Below are 18,874 nucleotides of genomic sequence, written 5' to 3' on the forward strand. Positions count from 1 at the left end.
AATTATGATCGGAACTTAATTTTAAAACATATCACTTTAATCAACAAGATATTATTACTTCATGAATCTTAAATGCACCGATATTTGGAATTTTTTAAACCCAATCAAATAATTTAAAAAATAAATAATTGTCTTTAGATACATCAAAATTCTAATCTCAAGACAAACACAAGCTCCAAAGCCCACTCTCAACGGCATCCCATTCGCAGATACCAGCACTGGGCGGGAAATTTCCCGTACTCACATAACCATGCGCTCACACCCATCTCGGTGTTCACTTACCTCAAGATCATCAACGGATCCCGACCTTGAAGCAATCCTACGTCCGTGATCACATCACCATCCTCTCTTTAAATTATTTCTCAATGCTGTTAAAGTTCCTCAGTGCTGCTTCCCTCCTCAATGGCGTCCTCTCTCCTCCTCTCCACCTCGCCTTGTCTCCATCGCCTCGCCGTCCTTCGATTCCCTTCCAAACCCTCGCGGAACTCTAGCCCTACCCTTTCTGAGAGCTTCTTCTTGTTGAAAACCAATCCATCCAAGTCTCTCCGGCTTATCGGAAGGGTTTACGCCAGAGGAACCTCTTTCGGAGGCACGGGAGGCGGAGAAAACACCTCCGAAGATGCTTTTGTTGGTGAGGATTCTGCTGCGTTTCAGTTGGAGAAGCAGAGCCTTGTTTCTTGGGTTTACTTCTCTGCAATTCTCGGTGTGGTCCTTTTTGCGCTCAATGTCTTGTGGATTGATCCTTCCACGGGATTCGGAAAGGCGTTTGTGGACGCTGTTTCGGGGATTTCAGAGAGCCATGAGGTGAAATTTTGCTTTATTTATTTATTTGCCGTTTTTATACCATATTGCCTTTATTTGCCATTTTACTTGTAGTGAATTCCTGAAATGAATTGTTTGGGATTTTTATTTTTCCTTGACTGGTGCTTGCATAGGTTTATTAGTTGTTGAATCAATGAGCTGAGTTATGTTTTTTTAGGTGAAGTTATTGAACTAGGGAATAAACTTATTTTGACTACCGAGATTTTGATTTTTCTCGTTTGAGTAAAGGTGAGGATTTTTTTGTATTTTTTTGCTTGGTTAGTGACTGCATAAGTTGATTAGGTGTTGAATCAATGAGTTATGGTGAATTTGTTGGAAATTGTACTTTTAGGTGAAAGTTTTGAGATAGAGTGACCAAACTTATTTTGACAAATGAGGTTTGTTTTACTCATCTGAGCAAAGAAGGTGAATTTCTTGTGCATTTATTTATTTATTTGTTTACCCGCATTAGCTTGTTAGAAATTTAATCATTGAGTTGTGGTTATGGTGAATTTTTTTGGAAATTGGTTTTTTAGGTGAAGGGATTGCCTATAGAGATTAAACTTATTTTAATTAATTAGGTTTTGATTTTCTCATTTGAGCTCATTTGAGTAATAGAGAAGAGTTTCTTTTATTTTGTGCTTGATTAGTGATTGCATAAGATCATGGGATATTTAATCAATTAGTTGAGTTATGTTAAATTTCTTGAGAAATTGACTTTTTATGAACAGGGATTGGGCTAGGGAGATGAAATTTTCCTTTTTATTGATGAGGTTTTTATTTCCTGATTTGATGATGATGCCTGTGATTTTTATGGATCAAGTCTTTTAAAATTCTGGAGTAAATTAAAATTACTCAATTCTATAAGTAAGAAAATTGTTGCTTCATTGTGAGAACTCTTTGGCCCTTCAGGTTCCCTCTGTTCAGAATGTGGAGTTTTTTTTAAAACTTGAAAAGGAAGATGGAATATATAATTCTGTATTTTCTATCAATTTGCAAGTAGTTTTCTAATGCCTAGGCAAATGAAAAATATAATATGAAGTTAAAGAGAATATTATGCGGTAGTTTGTGGGTTGAATGTACAGGGAAAATAAGTTTTAAGGATTAATAGACATTACTAACTTTGAGATAAATAAAACTGACTTTTGTTTAAAGAGAATATTGGATGGTTAGAAGATTTACATGCATAGCATAGGCATTGATGGGTACAGCAACATAGAATTTGGCTTCATCATTAAGGGGGCATTCATTTTGGGGGAGGTGGAGGGAGTGGTGTGACTTTCCCCACATCCCCAACCCATTTCTTATGTTTTTCTGTTTAGAAGTGGGGGAAGTGTCACCCCCCTCAATTCAAACTAAAATAGATTTTGAACTAAACCCTCTTTAGTAGTTTTTTTATTGAAGTGGTGAGAAGTGAGTCCACCCTATAAAAATCCATTTCTCCCAACTTCTAAAGCCTTTTTTGAACTTATATAACTCCGCCCAACACCCGAACTTTCTGGTCTTATTCTCGCTTTTTCACAAATGAACACCAGAAGTACTAGAAATGATATAACGTCCCCCACTTCAGAGAAATGGCACGACCTCCACTTCCCCACCTCAAACCACTTCCCCCAAACTAAGCACCCTCCTAGGATGACAAAACGCTAAAAGCTTTCTATTTGTTGTGCAGTGATTACTGTATGATGAACTTCACTAATATGGTTGGGATCAAGTTTTAGTACTTTGGAGTGGTCAATTGGTTATACTTTTAACTCCTTCAAGTAATTGTCCTCAAATTATAGAATGCTGATGGAACCTTTACTCATCCAGTTAAGGATGTCCAAGCAAAGTGGGATTTTGAGTCTGTATTGTGAGTATGCCCGACAGTACCTTTCAATTTTTTTTCTCCATTTTGCCCATATTTAAAAATTCCTTGTTATGCATCATAGGAGACTTGAAAAGGGGTGTTTTGAAGAAGTCTAACATAAAGAATAGCTGTGAAGTTCAAATTCTGCTTAATCACTAATGATACAGCACACAATTATGAGGTTTTAGAGTTCTTTGTTTGTTTTAGCTCGTATTTTGTGTATATAAGGTTTATTTCAAGGTTATTGCTCATTATATAGCAAGTGCATAGCTATGGAAAAATTATTCCCGCATGTTCAGAGCACCTTTTTAAGGAGAAGATGTGCTTTATTGGCTGTTTTTGTGAGACCAATGATTTTTGGGTATTATAAGGTATGAAGGACCGTGTGCAAAATTAGTTGGTCATAACTTTCTGTTTTTTTTTTTAGTTTCTCTTCTAGAATGCATTTGGTTGATAGCAGATCAATGTGATGAGCTGTTCAACTTATTTCTTTGCATTTAAGCCTGGCAATTGCTTATTTTCATGGCATTGTTTTCTACACCAATCAGTGTCTGTTTCATGCAGTGGTCTCTTTTTTTCTTTTTCTGCAGTAAGATGTGATATATTTTTTGTATCTACTATCAACTCTCATGGTGTATTGTAATGCATAGGGAAATGTAAAATACATTCTTAAGTTTTGAGAAAGGATCATTCGATATGTTAGTTGTGCGAGTTTCCATGGAAAAAGCATTAGTTTTTAATGTTAGTTGACATCAGTAACTATAAGATAAACAAAAGAGAGGTATGTTTGAAGAGATCACTGAAAAGTTCAAAGCTTTGGCTGGGTAGCAGATATTGTTGGGTACAACATCATCAATGTTGATCATTTCATTAAGATGGTGGAATGCTAAAAGCTTTCTATTTATCAGGCAGTGTCCACTGCAAAATGGTTGGCACTAGTAGGATTGAGGAATAAAAAGCTTTTTGTTCATTGGGAGTGCCCAATTGATGATAACTTTAATTTCTTCAAGTGGTTGTACTCAATGAATACAATGGTTATAAGACCTTCACTCATTTGGATGGCCTATTGGTCAAAATACTGCTGGTTAAATGCCAGATAAATGTTGGGGAAGAGTGTCTTGGACCCTTTGTTCCTTTTTCCATATTCAATAAATTCTTGTTTTGCCTCAGGCATACCTTATGTGTAATTGAAGAATTCAAGCATAAAGAACAGCTGTCATGTTCTAGTTTTGCTTAATTGCTAATACCAGGGAACATAATTTTCTAGTTTTAGAATTATTGGCTTGGTTTAGTCTGTATTTAGCATTGATTTCAAGGTTATTGCTCATTTCTATGATGGGCATAGCTATGGGGATATTGTTTTCACAGGTTGCGAGTACCTTTTCTAGGAAAATTATGTTCTTGCTTGGCTGTTTGTGTGAAATCATTGGTTTTTGGTTATCATAGGATATAAGTAGTTGTATTCCAAATTAGTTATAAACCATTTTCTGCTTGTCTTTATTTTCCTATGACTCATTTGGTAGATAATGGATTAAGTTGATGGGCTTTTCAACTTTGTTCTAAGCATTTAAGCCTAGCAGTCCTGGCCATGGATAATTTCCTGGCATTATTTTAATTATGTTTTTACCATTCTGTACCTGTTTTGTGGATTGATCTCTTATTTGCGTCTGTAGGAACTTAAATCTGTGCTTATATCCATTTTTCTGGATGCTTGATTTATTAAGATTTTGATTAAAAAATTTATCCTGGTTTAATGTTACTCCCACTGTCTCTTGAAGGACAAATCAGTGTTTGGTTGTCGAAGTGTTGAGTTTACTAGTGCTAGATTTGTTTTACTTTTATAATTGAGTATTGATATGAAACCAACCTAATGAATTGAAATGGAGATTTCAAAATGACCAAAGGCATTAAATTAAATTTGGTGCTTCATCTACCAAAATCAATCAATCTCTTAGTCAAAGATTGAGGATTCAAGTATTTACTGAAAAGAACTTAAGACAAAATTGCTTATGTGGTCATAAGTAGGACAACATATGGAGCAATTTGAAATTATTAAAAAAAAAACTACTTTTCCGTAGACAAATGCTTACCAAATAAAATTCCAAATTGTTGAAACTATTTTTTTTTTCTTGAGGATCGCAAAAATCACCATCTCAAGATTACTTGAATTCGTATCCATCATTTGAGAAATCTATTTTATACGTTAGTTTCTCAAATAGCTTTACCTTATGTGAAATATATTTTTGAACAGGGTTAATTATGCCATTATTTAATTGATTCAGTTATTCTAACAAATTTCCCATTGTTCTAAGACTTATGCATCTGACTTGCACTGCATAGACATCTCACTGTTTAATAAGCTATTTCACCAAAGTTGTATGTAGCTGCATCCAATTGTCTCATGGCCTACTTTTTAATTCATACTTACTGCTGTGGTATGCAAAGTATGAACTAGAAAGATGTGACTCTATGATGCATGACAATCATGAAGATTCTGTTTTAAGCTACTTGGAATCATGTGAAGAAGTTTGAAAAGTTTCATGTACTTTTTTTGTTCTTTTGACACATATTGACCTTGAGCTTGCTGTGTCTCAATGGGTAACCATCTTAACATCAGGCATGACTTGCTAGAGCCTAACATGTTCTCCGATTTTTACAGTATCTTAATTGTAAATTTAGTGCTGATACTTCCACCTTTTTCTTATGCAGGTGGTGATGTTGGTTCTTATCTTCATTTTTGCACTTGTGCACAGTGGCTTGGCTAGTCTTAGAGATGCTGGAGAGAAAGTTGTAGGTGAGAGGGCTTACCGAGTTCTGTTTGCTGGGATCTCACTCCCTCTAGCTGTTAGTACTATTGTGAGTTTCTTATCATCTTTGATCTTGACATATCCTTACTAAAGACCAACAGTATCCTACATAGTAATGTTCATACTCTTATTATGCTGCCGATTTCTTCAATTCTTACAAAGTATAACAAGCACTTTGAATTCATATGTTATTAGATTAATAAATGATTTATTACTAATACAGTTTAGGCATGTGGGTATTATTAGCTAATTTTGATGTAAATTTTATTAATTAAGTTGGTGAGGAGATATTTCTATTCCAAGTTTTTATATATTAGTTTGGATAACTCTGAATAACTTCTATTATCTAAGTTATTCCAAATTACCTCTGATTCAAAATTAAATAATGTGTAATGACCATATATATGATGATTACTAGTTTATTATATACTAAACACAATGAATAATTTTTTTGTAGGTGTATTTCATAAATCACCGTTATGACGGCGCTCAACTTTGGCAAGTTCAGGGTGTTTCTGGAATCCATGAGCTGGTGTGGATCTTGAATTTCATTTCCTTCTTTTTCCTATACCCTTCCACCTTCAATCTGTTAGAAGTTGCAGCAGTTGATAAACCCAAAATGCATTTATGGGAGACTGGAATTATGAGAATCACAAGACATCCACAGGTGGGTATATCTATTACCAAACAACTCATGAATAACAAATAAAAATAACCAAACCATTAGATCATAATTTCCTGCCAACATTGCAGATGGTTGGGCAGGTAATCTGGTGCTTAGCTCATACCCTGTGGATTGGTAATTCGGTGGCCGTTGCAGCCTCGGCCGGTCTTATTGCACACCACTTATTCGGCGTCTGGAATGGTGATAGAAGATTAGCAATTCGATATGGTGAAGCTTTTGAAGCTCTAAAGAACCGAACAAGTGTAGTCCCTTTCACAGCAGTTTTAGAAGGACGCCAAAAGCTACCAAAAGACTACCACAAGGAATTCATTCGATTACCTTACTTTACAATCACAGTTCTGACACTCGGTGCGTATTTTGCTCATCCACTTATGCAGGCATCTAGCTTTCAGCTGCACTGGTAGGAATTGTAACTTCAACCACACTATGAAACACTTATTTACAATGAAAATGAATGGTTAAGAGAACATAATCGAATTACTAAGGGAAAACTTGATTCAACTCACTCAGGGCCCCTAAATGCATCAAGGACATGAACATAACACCAAGAATGTGACCCTAGGCAGTACCTAAGAAAATAAAGTTCTGTGCTAATCCAGTTGTCTCCTGCTAAAAAGCAGGGGCCTTTAAAAGATGGGACCATATTATCAAATCTTGTACGCAAACAACATCATCCCTACTCTGTTGTAAGTCTTCTACTTTATATTTGACCCACAAGTGAGAAATCCATGAGAGATTCGTCAAGGCCCTCTCCATTGAAACTCAACCCTTTCATGAGCATGCAAGATAAGAACAAAATACAATAATAGGGACTGGGTTGCAGCTGGGCTGCAACCCCTGCAATCCTCACATGCATATGGCTGCAAAAGGAAAACAGAAAGAACAAGAAACAAAATATCACTCCATGTTTGATCCAATTATTTGCATTGCATTGATCGCATCAGTCATCGAGAAGATATTCATCTCCAATTTATTTTCGCTTTAAGTGATCGAGTTATTTGCATTGCGATGATCACAATTCCACATTGAGTAGAGCTTTGTTACAGGCTTATTTTCGCTTTAGGGGAAAAAATACAGTAAGCACGGCAGTTTGAAAGCGATTCAAACCAAACAGTGTTGATCTAACTCACAAGAACCACACAAAGCCCACACCATATAATAATAGCCATTAACATCTCCCACCAAACACCTACCCACAATATAAACACTCTGTAGTTGGCATTGACTGACTACACAACCTCACACAACATTTGCTGATAATCATAAATCTTCATCCTCCTCACTCTTGTTATCTTTTCTAAAGTTACAATCATAGCATGCAATGCAACATATATGATAAAACCAATATTACCAATAAAGAACACAGGTGGTGGAGGAGACAACCAGACAAGTTTTCTCTTCTCTCTCCTCAACACAATGGCTAATAAAGTAAAGTAAAGAAAGAAAAAACTAAAGAAAAACAAGATCAAAGATGACAGCCAAAACAGTTGCAAGTCTTGGGAGTGAAAGAGCAGTAGCCAAAGGGCCTGTTGGGGATATTGCAGTTGATGGCATAGCAACATGGTGAGGGAATACAGAGGCCCTTAGGACCCCCGCAACAAGTGCAAAGGGCACAGATTTGGAAGCTCCCTAACCTTCTCCTTGTCTCATTGTAGGGCACCCATCTATTATGCTCTGCTACCACCATTGGCTTCATTGTTTTCACTTCCCTATCTTCATTAGCCACCTGAATACAGTAAGAGACCAAGTGCATTAGGAACAAAAATTGGGGAATTTATAGTCATTCTCAAGAGAAAGAGAGAGAGGGGGAGAAAAAGTGAAAGTGGCTGACAATGATATTGGCAGCATTGGCTAAGATTGGTGAAAAGGAGATGCAAGCCATGAGGAGGATGATGGGAAGGGGTCCATGAGGAGAAGCCATATTCTTGTTGTTTCCTGGGGAAAATGCAGAGTAAGAAGGGATAGATTTATTTAGAGGGGTTTTGGAGGGTTTACATGTTAAAATTTTGGGATTTTGGGGTGATGACAAGGGAGGGATGAGAAGAAAGGGAGAGGCGGTGAAGGGCTTTGGTGGTGGTGTCGAGAATGAGGAGGGGACAGTGAGGGTGTGAGGTTTTCTTTTCTTCTTTTTAGAGAATAGGGCATGGCATCTTCCCAAAATTATTTGGATAATATTATGTGTGAGATGATAATGACATCATACATAATTTTATTAAAAAAATGTTTAAAATTAATATAAATTTCTTTCGCATGTGTGAGGGTTTAACGAATTATATATATAGATATATAAAATATTTAGAGAGACTTTGTAAAAATAAAAATTATAATGATAATCAAAATAAAATTTTCTTCTTGTAAGAGGAATTGGGTATGTACCATTTATATGATAATTGTATAACCAATATTTTTTTAGAATAATTTTTCAAAAGGTTTTATTTTAATTAGTTTTCTTTATATATGTTATGTATAAGGCATTCGCTTCTATGTGAGGATCGAATGTTGAAATCACATCCAACACATGGTGGGTAAGGGTACATTGTGTACTATCGGTCCCTTGAGCACAAAGTGCCATAAAAAAGTCCTCGATATGGGAGCGGACTTGTAGTCCAAATCCTGTGTTGCCAATTAAGGGCTCACCAGCCAATTAATCAATTTTCTAGCTTTATGCGTGTAACATCCTGGAAATTAAAAGGTTTAACTAAATCCTTAATTAAAATTTTTGTTATTGTGCATTTTTATACTAAAATAATACAATTATTAAGTAAGAAAATTTTAAATACTCATTAAGACGTCATAAGGGTTTAAACAGAAATAAAATAAATGCTAGCGGTTAATATAAAAAGGGGGTTAGTATAGAATTAATGTAAATCCTAGGAATCAACGTGAATAAACAAATATCTATATGTTGATACATTTCTTAACCCTAATAAATTTAATCTCTTATTCTTTTCACAAAGCCACCAATTTTTCTCTTTTAGATCTTCCAAACTTTCTCTTCCCTTCGCTTTAATCCTCAAGATTTGCAAATTCTTTTCAATCTAAAAGGGTTAGAATGGATTTTAAAAGGCTATTTGCATTCAATATCGGTTAACAAATGAGCAGAATATAGGTAAAGCAGAGGGTGGATATACATGTGTTTAGCATTGGGTAAGAAGTTAAGTAGTTAATTATACTTGAATGCAATTATATGCTTGATGGTTTGAGTGATTGCCTTGTAATCACTTTATTTATGCTTATATGAAATTGTATGTTTGATTATGTTAATTTATATATATTTGTTTGAGTTGTTGGATTAAATGATATTAAGTACAATGTTGTTTTTGGATTAATGACATGTTAGAATTTATGTTGTCATAAAATAAGAACAAACTATTCCATTTGAGATATGGATGTGTTGCAAGAAGATAATAAAAATATGTGGTAGAGCAAGATTGCTTTGATGTTAAGATGAGAAATATGAAATAATTGGAAAGGATAGATGTTTAGTGTTTGCCTAGATTAGGTATGTCCTTTGACCTAAAGATTGGTATTGTGTGTTATGATCATTTTTGCACCTGTCTATATAGGCGATGATAGGGTGCTAACACCTGTCTATATAGGACGATAGGGTGTCAAGGTGCTTGATAAGTGTCCAAATACACCATATTTCATTGATAAATTCTTTATATTTTCATGCATATTTTCTTAATACCGATGCCCTTTTATGAACTTTTTGCATTTCTCTTGTTTTAGGACATCGGAAGATCACATATAGTGTGGATGAGTCATTTTGACATATTTTAGAGGATTATTTGAAGCTCACACGCTTCTCCACACTCCGGGCGAGAAAGGGACCGATTTTCAGGGACCGACACCAGGCTGCACAGGATGGCTTGGAGGGTGTGCGGCATGGTGTGTGGCCACACACCAGCCTGTACAGTTGCGCGGGTATATAAGCCAAATTTAGGGCTTTTAATGGCAGCTTTGGAACCACAAGCCTCCAAGCACTCCTAGGTTAATAATTCATTGGAGGAAGCAATTTGAAGAGCAAAACTGGAGGGGAGAAGAAGGGGAAGCTCAAGGAACACATCAAGGAGCTTGACTGCACTGATCCGGCGAGTTCTAGTCACCATCTTCTAGCCAACATCTAAGGGAGTTGTTTATGAGCTTTGTAATGGTTTACTTGTATTCTAGATCTACTCTCTTGTTCATGTCGAACTAGACTCTCGAGGGGTATGGGGTGTCCGGTGAACCTTGGGAGAAGAACTTGTTTGGATGGATGATATTTGTTGTTTATGAATGAATGTTGGTTTGTTGCTTAGTTTCATTCTATTGTTTTGATGTTCAACATACAATAGATGGATTTCATAGGTTTTGATTTTTGAATGATGCTTGTATAGCGGGATGTTTGCATGTATTAGGTCACACAATGTTTGAAGAAAGATTCATTGTACCGATACGCTGGAGATTCCGGGTGCTGGTAGCTCCCTATGGGCATTAGGGATAGTTCTAGCCTGTAAAGCATTAGAACTCTCCTAGCCAAGGTTCCCTGTACCCAAAGATATCATAGGGGCATCTTCCGGATGGATGACCTGTATTAGATTAGCGCTATACCACAGAGGTTCCCAGGTAGTCGACTTCCGAGTCTTGCGGACCAACTCTAGCCAACATCACACTTAAATTCCCAAATTCATCCTTAGTTGTTCTTCTCCCGATGGGATCCTTTGAATTTAAGGTCATGTCCTTTGAATTTACTAATGCATCTTCAACATTTTAGCGTCTCATGAATTAGGTGTTTATACCCTTATTGTGGAAATTTGTACTGGTGTTATTTGATGATATATTGGTCTACAGTGCAAATTAAAATCAGTATGAGATTAATTTAAGCACAGTGCTACAGCTGCTGTTGAGAAATACTTTATTTGCCAAGCTTGGAAAGTGTAATTTTGCTATATAATCAGTAAAATATATGGACCATGTTATATCTATAGAATTAGTGTCCACTAACTCAAATAAATACCAAGCTGTCCAAGATTGTTAGTTCCTACAACAATTAAGTAGTTTAGAGGGTTCTTAGGCTTAGCCGGGTATTATAGGAAGTTCTTCAAGAATTATGCTCAGTTGACTAACCCTTTATATTTTCTGTTAAAGAAATCAACACATTTCCTTTGGAATATAGAGACTCAATAGGCATTTAGTAGAGTTAAGCAAGAGCTGGTTACAATCCTAATGTTGGCATTACCTAATTTTAATCAAGACTTTATTGTGGAGATTCATGCATCTAACATGGGTATAGGAATTATTTTATTGCAGAAGAGTCACCCAATAGCTTCTATAAGTAAAATGCTATCACCAAGGCACTAGGCATTACCTGTGTATGAAAAAGAGATGTATATTACAGTGAAGAAGTGGAAGCAATATTTAATTGGAAGGCACTTTGTTATTAAAACAAATCACCAACCCTTGAGGTATTTGTTAGAGCAAAAGATGACTACTCCCTGCAAGTACACAAGTTGTCAAAATTAATGTCATTTGACTATGAAATGCAGTATAACCCAAGTAAAGCCAATTCAGTAGTAGATATTCTCTCAAGAATTCAATTCCTTAAGTTGTTATATATGTTTTTATCCTAGTCATATGATGAATAAAGTCAAGGAATTTTGGCAGAAGGATAAGCAATTACAAGAAATTATTCAAACATTGCAGCAAGGACATTCCCACTCAAATTATATATGAAGATAGGAACAGTTATTCAGGAAGGGAAAAATGGTGGTTGGGGAGGATTAGGAATTGAGAGCTTAGTTTATACATTACAACCGTAGTAGTGTAATGGGAGCTCATTCTGGTATACATGCTACATATCAAAGACTAGCTATTATTTTTTATTAGAAGGGAATGTGGAAAATAATTAGGGAAATTATTAGACAATGTGAAACATGCCAACACTTCAAACCTGAAAATATAGCTTCACTTGGACAATTATAGCCTTTGCCAATTCCCCAATCCATTTTTGTTGTCCTTACAATAGATTTTATAGGAGGGTTACCAAAATCCAAAGGCACAGATATCATATTGGTGGTGGGGGATAGAGTAACTAAGTATGCATATTTCATTCCTTTGTCACATCCTATTACAGCAGTTGTGGCACAAATGTACTCAGATTTTGTTTACAAATTACATGGGTTCCATTCCATAATTTTAAGTGATAGAGACCCAATTTTCTCAAGTATATTTGGAAGGAACTTTTCAAGATGGAAGGAGTGGAATTGAGACATTCTTCGTCTTATCACCTACAAACTGATGGTCAGTCAAAGATGGTCAATTGCTGTTGGGAGTGTTATCAGGTTGGAGTCCATGGCTTTCCCTGGCAGAGTTCTAGTATATTACATTATACTATATAATAACTAAGATAACACCATTCCAAGCTTTGTATGGAATACCTCCACTCATGCATTTACCATACTTTTCATCGGATTCAATTATAGCATCTAATGACTCTTATTTGTAATATAGAGAAGCAACAATTCAATTGGTTAAACATTAACTCTCTAAAGCACAATAACACATGGCAATATAAAGAAACAAATATCATCCGGACAAAACTGTTGAAATTGGAGACATGGTGAACTTGAAGTTACACAATGATTCAATTTTGGACAGACATTTTGTAAAGAGAGGCAACGTTGTTGCTACACAATGATTGATACATTAGATTGGAGCGATGCCTTTGAATAGTACTTGGGAATTCACTCAGGAGCTTCAGCTTAGATTTCTTAACTTCTTTTAAGGACAAGGGAGTTTAATGGGGGAACGATGTTGTGTAACAGAAGATGAAAGTGTTGTAGAGTATGAAGAGGACCTAAAGGGAAGTTAATGAAGTCATTGAAGCTATTAATTCAGTTAAAAGTTGGGGAGAATGTTATTGGCAAGATGGAACTAGCGGGTTATTGAGTTGGAGTTCAATGATTGGTACTAGTTATAAGTTGGCTTAATATTAAATCTCGCCATACAAAACTATGTACATTGGCAGAGCTATGTACAAAATTGTGGGGTCTAATGATCACAAAAGATTTCAAAATTATTGATACTATACATGTATATATTGGGAACTTAGTAAGTTCATCTCCAATGCACAACTCTAAATCCCAAATTTGGTTCTGCTACAGTAAATTATACTCCAACCACAAACTCCAAATTTTACCCCGAAAAAATATATTTTCAAAATATTCCTTCCACATCTTATTATTATTATTATTATTATTCAATAAATAAATACCTGAAATTAATCATTTTTAACAATAATTTAATTAAATATTTATTACAGTTTAATAATTTACTAATAAAAATAAATTTAAAAATTTTACAACTAAAATTTTTTTAATTTATGATTTATTTTAAAAAAATTAAATTATGAATTTCTTAATTTTCTTGACCCCAAATTTATGGGATTTAATTAAAAAAATGTTTTAAAAAACTAATATTTATGTGAGACCTTAAATTTGGGGTCAATCTATATGTCAAACCCCAAATCCATTGGAGATGGTCTTAGATCAATTAAATTTAAAAAATGGGGGTTAAATTTAAAAATTAATGGATGGAGTGTATTTGTGATTTGTTAGTAGGTGGTTTTTAATTATCTTAGTAATTAATGGGTATTCAAAGTGGTAACTAATTTAAATATTAGCTTAATTTAAATTAAAATAAATAATTTTTTTAAAAAGAAGGGTCATACGTGAATTAAATCTTTCAAGTTGTGGACTGAAAATCCCTTCATTTTTAATATTTTATGAAAATAATAAATTAATAAAAAAGAAAGAGGTTGTATGTAAAGTGAATTATAATATTTTGGTGAGGGGACTACGATGTAAAATGAAAACCCTTTGATTCTATTTTCCGCATAATTTATGATTACTATTTGCTTAATAACACATTATGCTAACCACAAACTAAAAGAAGAAAAAATAAAATAAAATGATGTGGCACAAATCAAGTAGTAAAACAATATCTAATATATATATATATATATATATGGAGTAATGGCGCGCACCCTTGTTTTTTTTAATATAAATATTAATTGTTTCATTGTTTGTCATTCTTTTTGAAATATTTTTAATAATGAGAGATAATTTAGTTTACCCATCATATATATTAATTGTATAATTTTTTTAAAATATTTTTACATAATTTATTTTTAATCTTTAATTAAGATAAGCATATTTTTAGTTAAAATTTTTTATTTTAATTAAAATTTAATTATGGAAAAAAATGACAATAATTAATATATCTCAATTAATTATTATCCTAAGAAAAATGCAGACCATCTTAATTTGCATGACTATAATAGGATGCATTCACACAAGATGAGCATTGCCTATGTGAATTAAGCCATACAAGTACTTATTTAAGAGTGTATCCTGAAGCAAATTAACAGTTTAGAAACTAGAGATCTTTGTTATAATCTCTTCAATAAAAGGATTTGATTTAAATAAAAATAAAAATAGAATGCCTTTAATTAATATATTGTTAAATTGATATATTAGATGAAACTAATTAAACACATTGGCACATGTCAATGTAGTGTTTGTTTCAAGGGATTTGGAGTTGTAACTCCAAATCTCTTACATTTTTAAAATCCGGTGTTTGTTTTGATGTATTTTATTTTTCATGTATTTTTGAAATTCCATCATTGAGGGATTTTGGTTTACGGTCAAAATGACTGTAAAACCAAATCCCGGGAGTTCAAAACCAATATATATGCATATGTATATATACAGAAATCTATACATATACACATACACATATGCATATATACACATATACATACACATACATATACATACATGTATGTATATACATTTCTAGATATACCTATATATAGTATGTTTACATATATAAATACACATATATAGGTATATATATAAATATATATGTATATATATACACAAATACACATATACATATACTTATACATGTATATATACTTATATACATATATGTATATATATGCATATATGCATATACACAGACATATACATACATTTATAGACATGTTTTCCAATTCCAAATTTACAAATCCTTCCAAACAAACATAAAATCTTATAATACAGTAATTCCAGTTACTTCTAACCAAATACAAGATTTGACTACAGTGTATTTAAATTACATCCAACCAAACGCTAAGGATTTCTACATTCTTGCTTTTCATGTTGAAAGAAGGGCCTCCGCGTTATGTTGTTGCCATAAAAGATGCTTGTGGTATTGATTATTGGATTTATTTGGCAAGCTTCTCTTTTCAATCAAATATTTTATTTAGGAATTCAAATAAAATTCAACTTTTAATATTATAAAAATTAATGCTTATATAATTTATAATCTATTTTAATGATTCACATGGGTAGAAGGGTTTGATATGGAAACAAATCGAATTTAAGGGCGTAATTAAAGTGTATTCTCAGGGTATACAGACAAAAATTAAAATTAAAATAAAAAAAAGCTTAATTGTTATATTTTATAGACCAAATAAAAATATTTGGTTGAATACCCTGATTCAGTAGGTCCAAACCATCGTTCAGCGGAGAGATCTCAATTGAACGGCGGCGATGAGAAGACACGTCGGCGGAGGAGTTGGCGGTGGCGTTCCGGCGAGGCGGCTGCCACTGTTAACAAGGGCGGTAGACTCCGTATTCGCGTTTGTGCGGGTGGCTGAGTTTGAGATCCTCTTCGTTCTCTTCTTCTTGGTCGCTTTCCTCATCTTCAAAGACCTCGTAAGTTTTCTCGGATTGACATCTCAGAATCCAATTTTTAATTGTTTGAATAAGAAACTAGATGTATTTCTTTAGATTTCTTGATAGAGATTAAAGTAACAAAGAATTGATCTGAAATTTGTTGACCTTTTTTTCCCCTTTTGGGTGTTTGATTTGATCTTGGAATTTGGCTTCAAGAAACCTGCTTTCATGTTTTTATGATTTATTATGTCGCTAATTTAATTCTCCTTTTTTGATAGGATTTGAATGATGGATTGATAGAATCTTATCTTAAGAAGATGGGTTTGAAATTGGTTTTGTTTCATTAGCATCAGTAGAAGAATTTCATTTAAATTGAGTTTCAAAAACATGATGTACTTACAAGATGTACAAAGTCTTCTTATTTGAATGTGAAGAATATCAATGAATTGAGTAAGATAATTGGAATAATAACAGTCTTTATGATGGCATAGCTAAATTAAATAACGTATTGGGTGTTTAGAAATCTCAAGAATTATAAAAGGAAATATTGTTTATTTAATGGTCTTATTTTTAACTAATTAAACCTAATTTAGTTGTAACTTGTTAGACAAATAACAATACTTGTATGCGAATATTTGAGTTGTAATAAACTCTTAAAAGAGCTCTTTATTCCTTTGTTTTATTTCTGACAATGGTTTAATTAATACACCTTTTGATTATTAGATACTTTCCTTTTGAATTTGTTTTAAGGATATGATGTGTAAACCCTCATACATACAAAGCACAAAATGACTAGAAAAGCAGGATGTGAACCTTTCATGCTCTTCTTATATGGTTCAATACACACTTCCAGCGGCTGGAATCTATTATCTAAATAAGATAGTATCTACTGAATTGGTAGCTCCTTGCAACACATAAATGGCAATGCAAATATTGAAAGAAATAAAAAATAATGTTTCATCTCGACAAAGAAATGAAGTAAATTTTAGCTATTGTAGGGTATGAACATGCATATTCATCATGGCCGTGGAGGTCCTACAACCAAACCAATATTAACTCGCAAAGATTGAGATGAAAGTTCTTTTGCTATAATAAATAGTATGTTGTTTGCTTTACCACAAAATCATTATTTCCCAACATGATTTGGTATAATTTGTTGTGCTCAGGATGCTTTGGATGATGTAGTCTGGAGCTTTATACTCTTGTATTTGTGTTATTTTATTTGTGTGTTTTCAGCTTTTCATCATGTGCATGTGGCTAAAACTGTCTTATTTTTGTTCATATCTTCTTAGCTCATGGTTTTTGGCAAGCATTCCTGCATCAGACTGCCATATTTTTGTTCCACTTCTACCTACCACCTTGATAACTAGCTAAATGATTTGTAAGATACATTACCTACCTGCGACACCATTTGCATCTGACAATTTTGCTTCCTATTCTGATTTTTATACCTCTACAATGCCTCCTTTGATCCTACAATGCTACCTTTGATCCTGAGTTCTTTCTATTGCATTGGTGTTATAAGAAGTGAAACAACAAAACATAAGCGGCCTGCCAATATCACTCACATTTCTCATTGGATTGAGTGGATGCATTTGTTGTGCAGGATTTATAATCTTTTGCTATCTTAACTGTAAAGTTGTTCTTTCTGTTGTGCCTGAGAAATGTGTGTTTCATCATTAACTAGAAGTGCAAATAATTATATGAAAATAAACGATGAAATTGGAGCTAAGCAATGTATTTTGTAACTGAGATTTTAAAACTGAAAAATGGGTTATCCTTTTAGAACTTTGTCTGTTAGTATGAAGTGCTATGGAGGCTCTTAACTTATAGATATAATTTCAGTCCAAGTTGTGTTTTAAACACTCTCTAGGAGTATGCCAAATCAGCAGGAACACTTCTTCGTTGCATTCACTTTGGTCACTGTTCATAGTTTTTTTTTTCCTTTTTTCGAAGAAGCTGCTTGTTTCCTTTTAGATGTGCGCAATTATGGAATAAAGTTTTGATGGAGGGCTGCAAAAGGAAGTACTGATTGGTTGATCACTTGAGATTGGCTACATCGTTCTCTGCATTCATCATGCTTTTTTTATTTTCTCCTTGAAACTTTTTTTAATTCTCTTGTAGATTAGGAACCAAAGTATGTATTTACTTATTTTTTTAATTATTATTATTATTATTCGTTTATTTTCATTTATTTATTTATTTTTGACAGACATCACGACCAGCATATAACCAGATCTTTGTGAAGAAGCCTCTTGATGATGATTTTTGGCCCTAGGTCCCAGAATAGCTGTTGGGGCATTATGATATAGAAAAACTTGTGCAAATATGGCTTTAATGATTCTCTTTATTTTGTGTACTTGAAAACTTAATTGTGGAGTCAATACCTTGGATTTACTTCAGAGTGTAACATCACATTTGCTGTACTGTGTACTTGGAACTTGCAATAGTACAAAATAAACCATAGTTATAGCATTGAGACAACTGGTTTTCAAATCCACAAGACATACCCCAGAAAAGTGGCCTCATTGTATATAGTCTAATACAGTAGTTTGATAGTTATAATGTTATTGTTTGGTATTTTTGGGCAGGAATTTTCATCTTTGTGGTTGCAGTGATTTTGTATGAACATATCACTCTTGAAATCAGACCGAATTACCTGCCTGGTGGTGAGCACAGTTTTTTAAATGTTCAACTATTTTACATGTACTGACAAACTTAATTGCTGGATTTTTATAGAATTAATTCTTTTGAGATGAAAATATTGTATGTGCATCATTGCCATTTCTGATGGATAGCATGTATAATCTGTTTGTGATGAAGGAGCATCTTTTTTAATTTAGGATAATATTCGGATTGCAAGTTTATTGATGTAAGACGGTGCTCATATTATTTCTTAGTTAGGAACTTAGGCTCGTTTGGATACAACATAATATTTTGTAAAATATTATCAAGGAATTTCTTGCATGAAGAGTCGAAATGGCTTGTGTGAAATTCTTATAGAACGGGCTTTTAACTTACGCTGCGT

General features: G+C 33.7%; 3 protein-coding genes across 3 annotated transcripts; 2 read left to right on the top strand and 1 right to left on the bottom strand.

Moving 5' to 3' along the window:
• The first annotated feature begins 360 nt into the window (after window positions 1–360).
• Window positions 361–6,626, top strand: LOC120270062 (15-cis-zeta-carotene isomerase, chloroplastic). The gene is made up of 4 exons (XM_039277061.1): window positions 361–804; window positions 5,360–5,506; window positions 5,915–6,124; window positions 6,211–6,626. Exons 1-4 carry the CDS (start codon window positions 403–405, stop codon window positions 6,544–6,546), a joined length of 1,095 nt encoding a protein of 364 aa, XP_039132995.1. The 5' UTR covers window positions 361–402; the 3' UTR covers window positions 6,547–6,626.
• A 712-nt stretch (window positions 6,627–7,338) lies between these two features.
• Window positions 7,339–8,283, bottom strand: LOC120270590. Its single transcript, XM_039277647.1, has 2 exons — window positions 7,974–8,283; window positions 7,339–7,868 (listed from the first exon to the last, which is right to left on the bottom strand). Exons 1-2 carry the CDS (start codon window positions 8,061–8,063, stop codon window positions 7,608–7,610), a joined length of 351 nt encoding a protein of 116 aa, XP_039133581.1. The 5' UTR covers window positions 8,064–8,283; the 3' UTR covers window positions 7,339–7,607.
• Window positions 8,284–15,652: 7,369 nt separating this feature from the next.
• LOC120270989 lies at window positions 15,653–18,440 on the top strand. Its single transcript, XM_039278082.1, has 2 exons — window positions 15,653–15,885; window positions 18,059–18,440. Exons 1-2 carry the CDS (start codon window positions 15,721–15,723, stop codon window positions 18,122–18,124), a joined length of 231 nt encoding a protein of 76 aa, XP_039134016.1. The 5' UTR covers window positions 15,653–15,720; the 3' UTR covers window positions 18,125–18,440.
• The last annotated feature ends 434 nt before the right edge of the window (window positions 18,441–18,874 follow it).

The sequence above is a fragment of the Dioscorea cayenensis genome, chromosome 10 (genome assembly GCF_009730915.1).
Source record: "Dioscorea cayenensis subsp. rotundata cultivar TDr96_F1 chromosome 10, TDr96_F1_v2_PseudoChromosome.rev07_lg8_w22 25.fasta, whole genome shotgun sequence".
In the NCBI taxonomy this organism is placed as follows: Eukaryota; Viridiplantae; Streptophyta; class Magnoliopsida; order Dioscoreales; family Dioscoreaceae; genus Dioscorea; species Dioscorea cayenensis.